Source organism: Marmota monax, unplaced genomic scaffold (assembly GCF_021218885.2).
Source record: "Marmota monax isolate L192 unplaced genomic scaffold, Marmota_monax_Labrador192_F-V1.1 WCK01_AAM20220418_F8-fsc00045, whole genome shotgun sequence".
Taxonomy (NCBI): domain Eukaryota; kingdom Metazoa; phylum Chordata; class Mammalia; order Rodentia; family Sciuridae; genus Marmota; species Marmota monax.
The window spans coordinates 12,186,890-12,204,834 of NW_026692132.1; the positions used below are offsets into that span (position 1 = coordinate 12,186,890).

Sequence of the window (17,945 nt, forward strand, 5' to 3'; positions counted from 1 at the left end):
ACTATACTTTAAATAGAATAGACTATTGTCCATAAGGTGGGTGGGTCTCTTTCAATCAGCTGAAGGTCTCAGGAGGAAAAAAAAAAAAAAAAAAGAATTCCCAAAGAAGAAAGGAATTCTGTCTCCTACAGCCTCTTTATTTGAGCTATAAATTTCTACTTTCAATTTTTATTGGTTTTTAGTTATATGTAACATTAGGATTCATTTTGATGTAATATGAAAGCACAGAATATAATTTGCTATAAGTCAGTCCCCTTTTCCTCCACTCCTCCCTCCCCTGTTCCGTTCCCTCTATGCTATGGATCTTTCTGCTACTGAGCTGAAATTGTAACTCTTCTCTGAAGCTCTAGCCTGCCAGCCAGACCTACAGATTTCAAACTTCCAGTTTCCACAACTGCATGAGCCAATCCCTTAAAATCAATTGCTCTCTCTTTTCCCTCCCACAAACCCTATTACTTCTCGATTCTCTGGAAACCTCTGACTAAAAATGATATTTATTGAACTGGTTATCTATCCCCTATTGATAAAGAATGGATGAACTAACAGCCAAGTCAGAAAAGTTTTCAGAGAATAAGAGACTGAATCCAGAGAAGAAATCTAATATTTGACCTAGGAACTTTGCTGAATTTAGTAATGCAGTCATATTACATTAGTAATAGCACTGATCTTCAAAATCACTGGTTACCACACACTTAAAAGAACTAGGCAAAAATCTACATACTCCTTCACACATTTTGAAGTTGACACATAAGTGTTTTATCCTTAGTTTAACAATTGCAAAGAATATACTCATTTGCATATTAGAAACCTAAAAGTATACACATATATACATGTCAATGGACTGATCATAATGGTAATGATACTGTACTACCATATATCTTATAAAGTCATAAACAAGTTTAACTTTGAACAAGTAGTTAAATAAACAATATAAGTTGGAGAATTACTTGACCAGGTGCTTTATTAAGATATCCAGCATCTCTCTGTTCTTCTCCGGCAATTTGTGCACCAGTGCATGAACAGCCTCCACCCTGTAGTTCTGGTCATCTGATTCTATGATGTAAAACAGGTTGCAAATGCTCAAGTTTTAATTGCATTCAAGTCTGTACATAAACATTGGTAATTTGACATTATTGATACTCCCACCCTTCATGCCTTACAAGCATTTCTTCATATAGTTCTATTATCATTACTCTCTAAGGCTTAGAGAGGAGGAGTAACTTGTGCCTGGTCATGAAGTTAGGAAGAAGCTGAACAAATTCAGTTCTACGGATTCTATACCTGTGCTCTTAGTCACTGAACTACATGCTTCTGTACAATTATAACTCATCACCTGCTTGGGTTTGGCAACCAAGGGCAAATACAACCTTCACAAATGCAATTATAGCAATTAGTACAGACCAATTGTGTACGATAGTACCTGAAACACTACCACAATAGAAACCTCCTAGAGATCAAACCCCAGGCAACCAGAGAAAGCCCAGATTCCTCTCCTAAGTTTATAGATTCAAAGACAAAAAGATTGCCTTTTCTAAGATATTATTATATAAACAGAGGCCCAGTTGATTCTGGGTACAGCTATTTGGATACCGGGTGAGGAAAGGTACATGGAAAGGCAGATCATGTATAAAGGTGAGTCACTCCAAGGCTAGGTGACCAAATGTACCATAAGAAAATATGAATGGAAAGGGAGATAAGAATGAGACAGAGGTACAACAAAGATCAGAGAGAAGAGACCTTTCAGAAAGAATGAGCAGAAAAATGTTACTTCCCAACTTAACAGTTCCTGGGATATATTTTAAATACCATAGTACTGAATAGTATGATCACTATTGCCACAGAAGCAAGTAGACAAAAACTTGTGACCAAAAGTTTGTATCCACACAACCAGTTCATTTTAACCACTTTAGCCAAGTTTTAGCCAACTGGCTCAAATGCTACTTGTTCTGAAACAAAATCTCTTTGTATAAAAAGGGTTCTATGTTAAGAGTCAGAAAGGACAATAAAACAAAACCCCCAAACAAACAAAAACCATAAACAACTAGCTGGAAGTCCGTGTTTTGCCATAAATTTACTAGCATCCTTGGACAAGTCACCTGCCCACTCTAGATCCTGATTTACTTGTCAATAACATGTGGGGTTAGGGTTCTATATTTTTTCAGGTCCAGTTTATCTTAAAAATATGGGTTCCCTTGGAGGAAATGCAGCATGGAGAGCTTTCAGAAGAAAGCTAAGCAGCGCAGGTGTTTAACAGGTTATGGTGTTGGTCATGAATGCTTAACCGAAAACCCAAGTTGCTCAACTTTATCTGTCACCTTCATCAGCAGACAACATCTTCTGTGACATTATAATATGTGGCAGAAAACTAATGCAACTGATTTCTTTCTTTGACTATGAAAAATACTCTTAAATACAGTCATGACTCATAGAATCTAACAACAGAATGTCAACTTAGAACTGTTACATGTAGTGATGGGCTCAGATGGCAATCTGCACTTCAGTCTCAGTGGATGAAAAGCACATTCTACTACTCGGGTTACCAGTTTGTAACTCTCTTCCTACCCCTATGCCTCCAAATTTTTCAATCTAACTATTCATTTTTAAAATCTACCTATTCATATAATATTGTCATAGTCAAGATCTAAGAAAATGTGAAAAGTATGTGATCACCACAAATACACATAATGCCAGAGAAATGGGTTGGTGTGAGTATCTGTGGCTGGCCAAAAATATCAGACGCTTCTTTCCAGATTTAGGAATATAGCACAGAAGCATTTTCAGTGGCATAACTGTCTGTACATATTTGCAGTTTCTATTATTTAACTATAAAGTTGCCCTCACAAGAAGTTGCCACATTGGTCACTCAAGTAAAATGAAATCAGGATTTTTCGTGGCCTTTTCTAATCATACCAGACTGTCATCCCAATGAGATCTTAGTAAGTGACAAAATACTAAGTTCATTCTGCAATTCTTTTTGGCTTATAAACCATACTATAAGCTATTACATATCATTTGACAACTTTAATAGTTTTATTGGTGCAATATAATTATAGGTAACAGTGGACCTCGTTTCGACATAATCATTCATGGAATATAATTTGCTTTATTTCGATCCCTGGACCTTTCACTTTCTCTTCCTTCCTCTTTCCCTATATTCCTCTTTCTATACTCCACTGGTCTTCCCTCTATTTATTTATTGTTTTTTTTAATTGGTGCTTTATAGATGTACATAATGGTAGAATTCACTGTGGCATACTCATAGCATAATTTGGTCAATTTCATTTCACAGTTCCCTCCTTTTCCCATCCCTCCTCTCTCCCTATCACTTTCTTTCTTTGACATCAGTGATTTAGGGATAAAAAAAGAAGTCAATTAGGGGATTTAAATCTATATGTCTAAGTAATACAGCATAGAACTACATCAATCATATGCATCAGATGCAAGTGTACTTACTAACAGCAACAATAAAATCTTTGTGCAACTTGTAAGTCATCAGTGGTTCTGCAAGGCACCTATAACAGAGAGGCAAAGTGTGTTTAGAATGGCAGTGCCTTTTGTCCCCACTGCTGCCCCCACCCCAGAAATTTTTAATGGTTGATTATATTTTGTTAACTAAAAATTAATAAATAAAAATATAAGAAGTGAGTGATTGGGTAGTATGGCAAGGTCTTAGTAGAGGGATTCCAGGTAGCCCTAAAATGCAGACCTCAAAAACATGAATGACTCTTAGTGCTTCTTACCACAGTTGTATTAAAAGGGGAGGTGGGGAGAGAAAACTTCCACTTCATGAGAACTAACTTTAGGAACAAAACCAATCTGTTATGTGAGTAGTAGGTTTTGTAAAAAAATGAACCAATTTGCTTAAAAAATTTGTGAAAACCCCATATACAAGCTCAATCTGAAACAAAAAAAATCTAACTCACTGGTATCACTACTGCAACAGGCAAATGCCAGTTCCAGAATGCTGGCTGCAAGTGTTACGGTCTTGTGCAATTTTACCTTAAGGGAAGGCCTTACGCTAAGTAGTGGAGCTAGTGAACAGTCCCCTTAAGGTTATGTTGTTGCTGCCCTCAAAGGGGAGTGAGAGCAGCACCCAGAGTGCCAGAAGTTCAACCCCCTCACCTGAGGTAGTTTTTCAGCCCACTCGTTATGGTCTTATTGTCCCACAGCTCAATATCAATGTCGATGTCAGGAGGGGACTTTGGAGCTGGAAAGAACAAAAACAAGATGTTTAACCTCTACAATTCAAAATATTACTTGCACCATCATAAAAGTGGACACTGGAACAAGTAGATCAAGAGAGAGGCATTCTGAGGACACTGATAGTTAACTTTAGGATCACTAAAGGAAGCTCATTCTGAGCCTACACCTCAAAAATATCTAGTGAATAAGAGTCCCCTCAATCAAATTATTGATAATCATTAACATGACAGAGTGCTTAATAGGCACCCAGCATGTTTTTAAGTGCTTTGTATAGATTAACATATTCAATTCTCCTAATTCTTAAGAGGCACTATTATCCCCAGTTTATAAATGAGGAGGCAAGAGAAGTTAAGCAAATTCCCTAAGATCATAAAGGTTTCAAGTGGCTGAGCTGGAATTTCAAGTCAGGTAATCTGATTCTAGAATCCATGCATCTTACTGTATCTCTTGCAAGCTAAAGAACCCTGGGAAAAAAAGTCCAACTTTATAAAAATGCCCCGAAATTCTGACTATTCATATAATTATAGGTTAATACTAAGAACAGTTCAGAAGTTGGGGTATAGCTCAGTGGCAGAGCATGTGCTTAGCAGCTGTGAGACTTTGGGTTCAATCTCCAGCACTGTCCCCTCTCTGCTCCTGCCACTCCCTTCACAAGAAAAAAAAATGACTATAAACATCAATTTTAAGTATTTGAAAAGACTCAAAGAAAAACAATCATCTATATTTCAAAGACACTTATAGTTTGGGTTGCCTATAAGAATACAAAAAAATTAATTGAGAGCTTTTGTTTCATTCAAAACTTACAAAATGTGGTGTTCATGAGTTTTTGAACTTTGGAATTCACTCCTCCTATTCGGTAGAGTCCTAAAATGGTGATGCCTAATGGGAATGAAAATCACAAGAAAATGGCTTGAGACACAGCTTCCCAAGTACAGAATGTTAAAAACTCCGACATATGCCTATACAGCATTTGAAAGCTACTTATTCAATTTTGCAGTCTAACCTTAGAAAACTAATCCTGGAAACATCCATCAGACATGTTTCTCAGAGCTGACACTGAATAGTGATTTGAAAGTCTCTGAAGCTCTTCAAAGTAGCAAAGTACACCTGCTTAGTCACCATTATTGGAATATAAAAAAAAGCATCGGTGATGGGAAGAGATGACCAGTATTCCTCACCTCCCACTTCTTCAGAGTCAAGGAGTCCTGCGTGTTGACCAGTCCTATGGTATATATATATATATATATATATATATCTCTTCATTTTAAAGGAGAGGAAACATTTTCAGAGAATTCAAAGAACCTGCTTAACCTCTCAAAACTTCTAAGTGGCTACACCAAAACTGTGAACATAAGTTTATAGAACTTCACAGCCCAATACGATTTTTGTTTTAGACAGTTTTTCTGGAACTGAAACGAACTGGAGTGAGCTTCAAGAGAGGTCAAGATCAGTATGAAGAAGGGTGCCAAAAGGAAGCACTGACTTCAATCACTAAGGGAAAGAAAATAGGGCAGAAAAGGGGTGAAGACAAGCTCCTTACACATCTCACCTCCCCAGTGCTTGAAAAAATCAAAGAGGTGCTTACTATAATAAATGATACATAGCCCATTAGTAAGAAGTTAATTAGGAAAAATTACAAAAAAAGTAGTGTAATATTAGTAAACTGAAGTTCAAACTACACCTATTTATGCATTTATGTAACTTATACTTGTATATCATTCTTAAAATTAATCTCAGGTTAATGTTTAAAAATGCAGTTTCATTTTCTCCTCTGAGAAATTTCCGTGTGGGCATGGGGCACACAACAGTAATGGGGTACCTGTAAGACCACACTCACCTCTTGCTTCCACAGCTTGAATGCATTTTCTCACAAAGTTGAACCCTGCTTCATTTAAGTACACTGAAAGAGGAAATCAGGGTAAGTGCTGATGTTGGATTCAGATGGCCTTTCAGATGGCTGTGTTCACTGTGCCTTCTCATCTGAACTGCACAGTGGTTGCAAGAATTCGTCAAATATTTTGGCTTAAGTCTGACTTTTAATTTTTGGGGAAAAGTGGAATACGGAGGTTCACAAGCATAGTTATCACATCAACCTGCTTACTAAGAAAAACAGATCCCTCACAGAAAGTACATTATACTGATCCCGAACATTACTCCTACAGCGAATGTTATCCCTTGCTGTGTGTCTTTCTGGGTGACAGAAGTGAATGCAGGAAGAATAAATCTTGATGGTGAGTAGAAAATTATGTTAAAGCCTTTCATATATTCTTTCCCAGGGATTCTCAAAACAACATTTTGAGGATTTTAAGATGATTCATTGGGTCACAAAAAATATCACTTCTCTGTTGTAAGCTCTACGGTTAGGATTTAACTCATGTCACATTTTGTTTCATAATCAGAATAATTCAAAACATGCTCAGTGTACTAAAATATCCCCAAAGGTTTCTAGATTACTAAGATAGCAAATGATGTCCATTTTTAGTTATGTTTCCTTTAAGTCTGTTTTATTTTTATTTTTTAAGGTGGTAGAACATGAATCAAATTAGATTACTTACATAAAGAAAAAGCTCTTAAAAATGCAAAGTAACACCTGGGGAAAATTTTTTAAAAACTTCTTATTGCACTAAAATGAAAAATTTCATCATATATGGTATAGTTACAATATTTAAAAATATTCTCTAATAATAACAAATGAAAATAATTGAAATTAATAAAAATTTAAGATGGGCTTTCATTTAAAAATGATAATACCAAAAGCATTGAACAGATGCAATGCAATCTCCATCAAAATGTCAAAAGATTCCTCACAGAATTGGAAAAAGCAGCACTAAAATTGATACAGAAAAATAAGAGGCCCAGAATAGCCAAAGCAATACTGAGCAAACTGAGTGATGTTGGAGCATCATCATCAATACCTGATCTCAAATTATACTATAGAGCTATAGCAACAAAAACAGCATGGTACTGGCACCAAAAGAGACACAAAGACCAGTGGAAAAGAAGACACAGAAACAAACCCACATAAATATCGTTATCTGTTACTGCAAAAATACCAAAAACATATGTTGGAGAAGAGGTAGTCTTTTAACAAATGGTGATGGGAAAACTAGACATCCATATGTAGAAGAATGAAGCTGGATCTCTATCTCTCACCCTGCACAAAGTCAACTCAAAGTGGATTAAAGACCTAAGAATTAAGACCTGAAACACTACAAACGTTAGAAGAAAATGTAGGCCCGACACTCCAACATAGGACACAGGAGCCAATTTCCTTAACAAGACTCCCAAATCACAAGAAATAAAATAAAAAATCAATATGGGACACCATCAAACTAAATGCTTCTGCACAGCAAAGGAAACAATTAAGAGTGTGAAGAGAAAGCTTACAGAATGGAAGATCTTTGCCACCTGCTTCTCAGATGAGAGTATTAATATGGAGAATAAATAACTCAAAAAACTTAAAGCCTAAATAGCCAAATAATCCAATAAGTAAATGGCAAAAGAACTAAACAGACATTTTTTCAAAAGAAGAAATATGAAAGGTCAACAAATATATGAAAAAATAATCAACATCTCTAGCAATTAGGGAAACGCAAACCAAAACCACATCAAGATTTCACTTCACTCCAGTCAGAATGGCAATTTTCAAGAATACAAATAATGATAAGTGAAGATGTGGGGGGAAAGGTATAGTAATAAATTGTCAGTGGGATTGTAAATTATACAACCACTCTGGAAACAATATAGAGATTCCTCAAAAACCTAGGAATACAACCACCATATGATCTAGCTATCCCACACCTTGGTATATATCCCAAATATCTCAAATCAGCATACTATAAGGATGCAATCACATCAAGATTTAAAGCAGCAAAATTCACAATAGCCAGATTAGAACGAACATAGGTGCCCTTCAACAGATGAATGGACAAAGTAAGTATGGTATACATAAACAACAGAGTATTATTCATCCTTGAAAAAGAATGAAGTTTTGTCATTTGCTGGTAAATGGATGGATCTGGAGACTACAATGCTAAATGAAATAGACTCAGAAAGTCAAGGTCGAATGTTTTCTCTGACACATGGAAACTAGTATAAAATTAGGGAAGGTGGGGAAGGGAGAGAAGAAATTGAGGGCGATTCCATCAAAATAAAAAGATCAGGGAAATAGAAGAGGTTTGATGGGGTGGGGGGAGAGAGACCATGCCAGGAAAAACATTGGAATGAATCAGATCTAATTTTCCAATATATATATATGATTATACTACAGTGAATCTTATCATTATGTACATCCAGAAGACACTAAGTGTAAAAAACAAAATGCAGGGCTGGGGATGTGGCTCAAGCCGTAATGTGCTCCCCTGGCATGCGCGGGGTGCTGGGTTCGATCCTCAGCACCACATAAAAATAAAATCAAGATGTTGTGTCCACCGAAAACTAAAAAATAAATATTAAAAAAAATTCTCTCTCTCTCTCTCTCTAAAAAAAATGTAAGTAAGTAGAAAAATCAGTAGAGAAAAAGGAATAGGGGAAGGGGAAGGGGAAGTACTGGGGACTTAACTGGAGCAAACAATACTCCATGCGTTTATAATTTATGTAAAAATAAATCCTAATGTCATATATAACTACTATGAACCAATACCAAAATAATGGATTAAATATATTCATGTAGCTTGCAGTACTGAATCATTGATAAAAAGTGCATATCAGAAAAACAATTTGATTAAAATCAAGACAAAATAAAAATTTTGAAGAGATCCTATATATAGAAAATCAGTGAAGTTGAATTGATTAACAGAAAGATTTGAGAAGTCTGTGTCCCTGAAATAAGAGATAGTGACATAGGATATTTATTATGTGTTGTTAAGTGAAAAAAGTAATCTACAGGATGATATGACCTATTTTTTAAGTAGAAATTTGAAGGTATGAGTATTTCTGTTATCCTATATAAAAATTTCAGAGGTGGATGCAAACTGTTGATAAGAATAAGAGAGTGGAAGGTTCAAATTGTCTTTTATATTCACCAGACTTTAGAATCATTGCAAATAAATCTATTTAGCACTTTAAAAATACTATAGTACTCTAGAAATAAAATTATCTAAAATTAAAATGTGCATGGCTATCAAGAGGAACTGGTGTGTGTATTTCTTTGTCCCTAGCATCCTAGGTTATGAGAACAGAGCTTAGTGGGCCCTCCATGTGAACTCAAAATACATGAATAAATGGCCATGCGAGATATATTAAGAGGAAGAGGAGACTTTTAAAATTTTTCAATAAAAATTGACTGGCAAAATTAATGAAAAGAGTCATGATATATAAAAATTACAATTTCTTTTTAAAATATTCATTTTGAGAAAAATAAGCAAAAACAAGACTATTTCTCAAAGGTATAAAGATATTTTTGAGCAGCCATACCTCATTCTAATAAACCAATATAACAGGCTCACTATGTAGAATAGAATAGAACTTTTACAGTCAGTTGGTTTGACTGCAAAATCATTGTAAAGGTGCTGTTGCCCTGGTGAATATGTGAGTCCTACACTTAGCGTCTTTTACATGAGTAAACACAACATTACCAATCAGTTCAGAGATGTGGAAAAAGACAAAATACACTGTGTTGGCAAAAATAACCATGCATTTTTTTCTGTTGCCTCTGACCATTATTTGATTGGCTCAAAGAGCATGGTCCCATGGTGCAGAGACAGGGCCCAGCTTGGTTTAGAGCCAAGCCACTTAGGGTTGGTCCTCACTTCACTATTCCTGATGTGTGGATGGGAGGTGCCTATAACCTCTATGAACTTGGATTCCTTCACTGTGTAAAATAAGAAAGTGAGGGGTTGGGGTTATGGCTCAGCGGTAAGAGCACTTTGCCTAGCATGTGCAAGGCCCTGGGTTCGATCCTCACCACCACATAAATATAAATAAATAAAATAAAGGTATTATGTCCAACTACAACTAAAAAATAAATACTTAAAAAAATAAGGAAGTGACTAAACATGTGAAGAGTCACAGTAAGATGAAGACCAAACCAGATGAAGTACTGAAGAACACATAACAGAGGAGCAAGCTAAGGGAGTGCCAGTTTCCTTTTCCCTCTGCTCCTGTCTGCACATTACTGCCAAAGAAGAGAAATGATGAATGAACCCATTACTTCTAAAGAGAGAGAGAGATCCAAGTTACTCTCCCACTAAAAAACTGTGTTACTGGGAATGGCTTTAACCTCTTTGTGCCTTAGTTTCCTCATCTATAAAATGAGAATAACAACTATCTCTTCCTTATAGGGATGTTTAAGGATGAAATAAATTAATATCTGCAAAGCTCCAAGAATAGTACTTCAAATATAGTAAGTGCTAATGGAGTGTTGGCTAAATGCCTGCATAGTAACATTTGATGATTAACACATGCCTTATTTCACTTAGTATGAATCTCACCATCATTGATATCCATAAGTAATTTTAAAACAGTAACTCTGTAAATGGTAGAAATAGAGGGAAGAGGGTAAGGGGTCAGGGAGGGGAAGGGGGAAGGAGAGGTACTGGAATCTGAATTAAAACAAATTAGAACAGGATATATTCCATACTTGTCTCATTATGTCAAAATAGATTCAACTATCATGTATAACTAAAAAGAACAAATAAAAAATAAAATAACAATCACACTTCCTGCATTAAAAAAAAAAAGACATGCTTTATTTGGCATGGCTGAAATCACTAGAGCTTTAGGGATATCAACCAGGAACACTATTTTTCAAAGAAGCATATTACTTTTTTTTTTTTTTTTAATTTGGGGCCAGGGCAAGGATTTGTTTCTTTAACAGACATAGCTCAAGCATAAAATGGTGAGGCCATGTGTGCCTTGGTGGCCACTTTAGATAAACTAGATATTAAGAAATGTACTTCTGTGTTCATTATAGTTCAATAAATCTACAATGAGCACATTTTGCTGGGACTGAACAGACCATAGCAAAATGGGATTACTGCTCACTCATCTTTGTTGCCTCTTCCTGCAGGAAGATTTTATTTCTCAGCATCCTTAAAGACAGGCATGGCCATTTGACATATACCATTCAATGAAATAAGAATAGAAGTGTTGTGTCACTACCCAGCAGACCCTCAGAGCCAAGAGATAGCTTGCCATTTCTTATTTTGCTGGCTCAGGATCTGCAATAACAGAGAAGGAGGTGACAATATCAATGTGAGTTGCAGAGTGAAAACTATGAGACAGCTGTTGTTGACCTATGTGGATGGGTACTATGAATAAGAAATGAGCCTTTACTTTCCAAGTCTCTCAGATCTGAGGATCATCTGTTACCATAGCCTAACCCAGGCAGTTCTAATTTAACTATAAAAATCTTAAGTAATTCCCTGTAGCAGTAAATAAAGCCAATCCTACACCATTAGTTTTGCCTTCCTTAACTGGAAGATATCCATTTTTTTCTGGGACTTCTTTGCTGTTGATTCACATAACAAATTATAGAACAAGAGCTGACAGCACCTATTTGTGGATCCTTTGCAAAGGACTATTCAATAGTTCCTCCATTTGAGTACCAGAATTTTCTGGTGAAATCTGAGAAGAGGACAACATGATTTGGTTTGTCTCCTGATGACTTGATGTAAAAGGTTGTCACATAGCCACATCAATGTTTATAGCAGTACAATTCACAATAGCTAAACTGTGGAACCAACCTAGATGCCCTTCGATAAATGAATTGATAAAGAAACTATGGTATATATGCACAATGGAATATTACTCAGCATTAAACGAGAAAAAAATTATGGCATTTGCAGATAAATGGATGGAGTTGGAGAATATCACGTCAAGTGAAGTAAGCCAATCCCCAAAATCCAAAGGCTGAATGTTTTCTCTGATAAGTGGATGCTGGGTGCTGTCCATAATGGTTGGATGGGGGTGGGGGAAGGTGGCGGGTGGGATGAGTGGAGGAACTTTGGATCCGGCAATGTGGAGAGACAGGAGGGGGGCTATGGAGTCAGGAAAAATGGTGGAATGAGATGGACATCATTACCCTAGGTACATATATGATTGCACAAACGGTGTGACTTCACTTTGTATACAACCAGAGAAGTGAAAAATTGTGCTCCATTTGTGCACTAAGACTCAAAGTGCATTCTGCCTTCATGTATAACTAATTAGAACAAATAAATAAATATATTAAAAAGTTTTAAAAAGAGGTAGTCACAAGGAGTGTCATTTATTAGGAAAGAAAGAGGCAAACTAAACTGCAATGGAAAATGAGCAATTTTTCAAAGCCATGAAGGGGTTACTACACTTTATGTTATTAATGAGAATTCAACTAAACAGGTTTTCTATAGCCTAAGAAAGAAAAATGAACTGTTTACTCTTCAGTGTTCATGAGATGTTCATGGAAAGAGTTATAACTAAATCAGTTTGTACCAATAAAAGGGGAAAAACACTGTCATAATTGTCTTTCAGTGGAAGACAAGGCACTCCTGCTGCCAATATGGAGAAAAGAGGTTAGCACCCTACACAGCAGAAATATGGATTGTTGGCTCAGGGCTCAGTGCCTAGTACAGAGCAGGCAACTAAGTATGCTTATTTATTGATGGTTTGACAGTTAATTGTTTGTACCAGGCCTGCTTAAGTACCTTCTCTGATATCTTCTATGAGGATTCAAGTTTATCAGCTCTCAGAAGACACTTTTGTGAATTCCTTTCTAGGTCTAGCCTGGACCCCAACCCTGTATTTCCCTGTTTTAGAGAAGACCAGAGGGATGCTCTGAATTCAGCTACTACCAAACTCCTAGGAATTTAAATCCTATAATATGAATGGTATTTGGCCTCCAGGGATAGAAGCCAAAGACAGACTAACTTAATGAACTTAATTTATTCAATCAAAAGTTAAGTTTAAACATATTTTCCCTCCGGAAACTCTTCAGGGCTAAAGCTTTTATTGAAACTCAAAGAAAGTTTCCATAAGGCAGTTTTGCAGCACAAAAGCTATTAATCTCAACAGAATTCAAACAGCCATGAGGAAAAGAAAAAGAATAGAGCTAACAAAGCAAAAGTCCTTGTATTTTCGATTTCCTACTCATTCAAAACCCAGCAAGTCTTTTACAGATGTAATCTACTTGGCCTTACAGTACATTCTCAGGGCTGACAAAACAAAGCAACACTTGAATTTAACTTATAATTCACTTTTGTAATATGCCATTTCAGATTAAGATATAGTCATCTAATGTCATATGAATAGATTCATGGGTATTCACAGGGCCCACCGGGACCTTCTTCCTTCTTCTTAAAGGATAAACAGGTAGCACTCTACAACACAGGCCCAGATTGTTCTCTCATCTTGGTCTGCCCATGAAGAGCACCAGAGCCATGACTCTCTTTGAGGGAAATAAATCTGTGTTAGATCAAAGGTCTAAGGGAGGATTAGATGAAGGGCTATGTTACCTAGGATGTCTGAGAACTTTCAGAAGTGAACCAAACAGCAGTAGAAAACTGCAAGAGATTTCAACTGCCTACAACAAGAAGAACAAACTTAATTTTTCTCTTTAATGTTGAATATATAGAATACAGCCCCTAGACACACATAACGAAAGTCACTGAACGGTAGCCAAAATTTAGAGTTGTTCAGAAATTTTAAAATTGCCTTCTGCTCCAATCTCTTCAATTCCTTAAGAGAACTGAACTCTAGGTGACTTTTCTGTTACATGCCTAAATAGTGACTCTTATTAGCAGACACAGAGTAAAAAGGACTTCCTTAATCTTATTCACAATACCTGGAATAAAGCAGGTGCACAATGGGCTATGATTGAATTGATTATTTATAAAAGAATGAGATTTAAGTACTTTTTCTTTCACAAATAGTCACTTTGTGAAAGAACCTAGGGGTAAAGTACTAGTTAAAAAACCATCATACAAAACTCATGTTTGAGTGGGTACAAGACTCATGGCACCAGGAAAGAAGGATAAAGAAAGAAAACCTAGAAAAAATACTAAGTGACTTTGACGTTATAAAGACCAGTTCCAAGAGGGAGGTCTTGAAAACTATGTCAAGAAAGATGCTTTGTTTCCTTGAAAAATGAGTTCAAATAGCATAATTATGAAGAATGACTGGTGAGCTATTTTTTTTTTTTAACAAAATATCCCCAACAGGCTGGGGATATAGCTCAGTTGGTAGAGTGCTTGCATAGCATGCATAAGGTCCTGGGTTCAATCCCAGCACCAAAAAAAAAAAAAAAAAAAAAAAGATTCAAAATATCCCCAACAGCATGGTTTTCGATGTTGACTTTTTTTTTTTTTTTTGGTCCTAGAGATAGAACCTAAAGGTTCTCTACTACTGAGCTACATTCCCAGCCCTTTTCATTTTTTATTTTGAGACAGTCTCCCTAAATTGCCCAGGCTGGCCTCAAACTTGCAATTCTATTGCCTCAGCCCCCAGAGTAGCTAGGATTACAGGTGGGCACCACCATGCTCAGTGCTAGTTCTAATCTTAGATGAATAGCATCTCTTGAATATTGATAACACATGTTACTACCTTAAAATGAATTAATTCCCAAAGTCTAACAATTTTAAGAAAAGTACACTGTAGTCTATCATATAGCCCAAAGGACATTTGTGGATTTAATATCCTGTAACTGGCCAGTACTCTGGTGTTTTACTTGACGTTTTTACATAAAAGGTACCCAATGATAAAGTCTTATCTCTAGTACCTATATTCTGAAAATGATGAATTATGAGTAACCACAAGGCACGGAGACTTTTTCATATTAGACTTCTAAGGATTCTCATGACTCTACCGGCACAGCCTAGATTCAATCTTCATTCCATGGCATGTGCTCTCTGTGCATTCACAGTATGACTATTTTAGGACACAAGATAGTTCTTACTCTGTTGTTTTTAGGGTTCTCATGGAAAGCACAGCTGTCATGACTACTTTGAATGATTGGCATTCAAAACAAATTTGTAGTTGAGTTTCATGGTTTATTGTATAAAACATCATTATTATTTTTAGCAGTTCAAAAATACAAATACATATCACAAAAAATCCCTGAGTTTCCAAAGGATAACAAGAATATTTTAGTATAAGCAGAATCCATCCGAATTATTGAGGCTATAAACAAGCACTTCTCAAGCTGGCCTATGAATATAGGTAGAGATTGGCTTCAAGCACCAATTATGGAGTCTATGACACTTGTGGGAGAGTTGAGTACCAAAAAGGGACAGTCAGTCTTAAACGTAAGGTGACATGTAGAGAGGAAGTAGAACGGTGAAAAGAAGCCATGAACTGCTCGATAGCCATACTACAATGAGCTCACATGGCTTAATTAAGACTTAAGAGGTTTGAGAGCTTCACAATCACTAGAATATAATTTTGAACTGAAACAAAAAATTTTAAAGCACGTATGAAAATACCCTAATCAAGGATAAGAGATGGCAGAAGGTGGCAGATGATTAAAGAAGCTCAGGATATGATGAACAACACACAAACTATTTTTAAAGAATGAGTTGATCCTAGTGATTCAGAAATAATACTGGGAAAAAACATGCTTTCCTACATATATATTATCTCCTAAAAATGGTGAAAAATACTCATGTATTAATTCTTGTACTTCTAGAAAAGTGAGGCAGGGAAGATAAGATAAAGAAGCCTCTAACTGCTGTAAAAATCAAACAAGCAAGCAACTCCCCCCAAACAAACCAGTACCACCAACAACAGAAAACACAGAAACAAAAACTGAATATCAACAGCCTCAAATCTCTTTCAGGGGCAAGACAGAGCATGTAAATAAGTAAACAAAAGCCAAAGAAATAAAACTTAATTGTGTTAACTGAAATAGGGGTACAATTTGTGGTTTTATCATAGGAAATTTCTTTGATTCAAGATTTCAAAATTGCTGCATCATCAGATCAATGGTATGGGAGCAATATTTCCCCAGAGTTAATATCACATAACACTTGTGTGATAAAAATCTATGATAAAAATGTAAATCATTATTTGAATGACTTACATGAGCACACATTAAAAAGGCAGCATTCTCAGCCCTCCCCTGAGCCCACATGGGTGCTGGGTTTGGGAATCTTTAGACCTGTGGCTGTTTGAATTAGAGATGACCAGAATGCTGTCTGCCACCCCCTGGTGACCCTGTGCTCACTATGGATCCCTCCAAACAAGCCTCTTCTCTGACCTTAGGCATGGCCTAGCCTCTTTACCCAATGTTAAAAAGAACCACCAGTGATCCCAGGGCAGAGGGAAAGATTCCTAATCTTACTTTACTTCTACAGCCTGCACGGTGGCTAGCTGACAACTTTACCATAAACAATTAGGTTTTCCTTCAGGCCTGATTGGGAGAATGGAATAAGGCGAAGGTACCTCATCAGCAAAACTCAACTCTAGAATTGAGAATGTTCCTTCTGTTTTCTCATCCATCTGTCAGGAAATGTGTCTCTGGTTTTATTTTCAGCTTACTTCAAAGGGTAAGCTTGAAAGTAGAATTATTTCTGACTAATAGAGAAAATGTTTTTTGAACTCAAATATATAAGGTCTCTGCTCTTTCTCTATAATCTCACAGCTAAGTCAAGAGCCAGCAACTGTTCATACAAATAAAAGGTTTTGGAGGGAGAAAAAAAAAAAAAAAGACTTACTTTCTTCTTTCTTGCTAATAATGGCAGGCAGGGTGTAAATCTAAAAAACAAAGGATGTCAATAAGTTACTTGCAGTTAATGACCCAGCACAGAAAGATTGGCAAGATGATGTTTGTACACAAAGACGCAAAGGAGGTACCTTGACTTCAAGGCCTATAACTGCTATGTCCACAGCGCCATCTGCCTACCTTGTCAACAGACCCACTCCTCATGGTGAGGCCAGTGTGGCTTCCCACACCTTTCCATTCTGGCAGTCCTGCCCTGGGCTAAGCTTTACCACCTTATGCTGCTCATTCTTTTCCCCAATGTGACGCATAACATACCTTCTTCAGGAAGTGTCTCACACACCTGTCACCTGACTGTTCCATCCTCAGACCATCTGCTTAGTACCTGGTTCTCAATGTGCATAATGGAAACTTGTACTTGCTGAGCTCACAAACTGTCCCCTAAATTTGTTGTAGGTAAGGGCTCCTTAACCATTTGTGGTAAAGAGCCACTTTAAAAGAAAAAAAAAAGGAACCTATCAGTAACGTTTTAGTAAAATATAATAAAATTGAGATAGAAAACAGTTAAGAATAGATGCAGAATCTCAATTTTTTTATTATAATTATTAAATTCAGCAGACCTAAAATGAGTCCTTCAAGTGACTACATGATTTTTCCAAAGCTGAATCATGACCTCTGTGCTCACCCTATCACGGGGCTGGCGCCATGTGAGGGAGGCCCCTGAGCATGCAGAACCTATTGTGATATCACGGCTGCCACAGGAGCACTTTACTCAGCATTGTGGGCAGGTTCTCTGCTATCTCAGGAAGGGTCTCAAGTGACAGGAAGGCACTTCCTGTTCACTCTGTGTGCTTACCTTCTACAGAGCTATCAACAGTGTTCACCAAGAAAATTAAGTGATGAACCACCCAATTCTTTTTTTATATAAGCCTCCCTATATTTGTAAGTAAATTATCACATCAGTGTCAAATAACAGAAAACAAGGATATGCATGGCAGAGGATATATCCTGGCTCAGACAGTTTTACCAAATTATACTTCTTTACAATGGACTGACTCTGAATCCTGTTCTTTTCTCTAATCGAAATGCCTAACACAGGTCTTGCAACAAT

The 17,945-nt window shown here is 36.6% G+C and overlaps 1 protein-coding gene across 1 annotated transcript in view; it reads right to left on the bottom strand.

Annotated features, from left to right (window-relative positions):
- Arhgap42 (Rho GTPase activating protein 42) overlaps window positions 1-17,945 on the bottom strand; it is a 265,879-nt gene that overhangs the window by 26,682 nt on the left and 221,252 nt on the right. The window contains exons 12-17 of the mRNA XM_046466850.2: window positions 16,830-16,869; window positions 6,041-6,103; window positions 5,008-5,082; window positions 4,123-4,207; window positions 3,454-3,512; window positions 948-1,053 (exon numbers count right to left, since the gene is read on the bottom strand). Of these exons, the coding sequence (XP_046322806.1) occupies window positions 948-1,053; window positions 3,454-3,512; window positions 4,123-4,207; window positions 5,008-5,082; window positions 6,041-6,103; window positions 16,830-16,869 (428 nt within the window). The remainder of the gene's footprint in view (window positions 1-947; window positions 1,054-3,453; window positions 3,513-4,122; window positions 4,208-5,007; window positions 5,083-6,040; window positions 6,104-16,829; window positions 16,870-17,945) is intronic.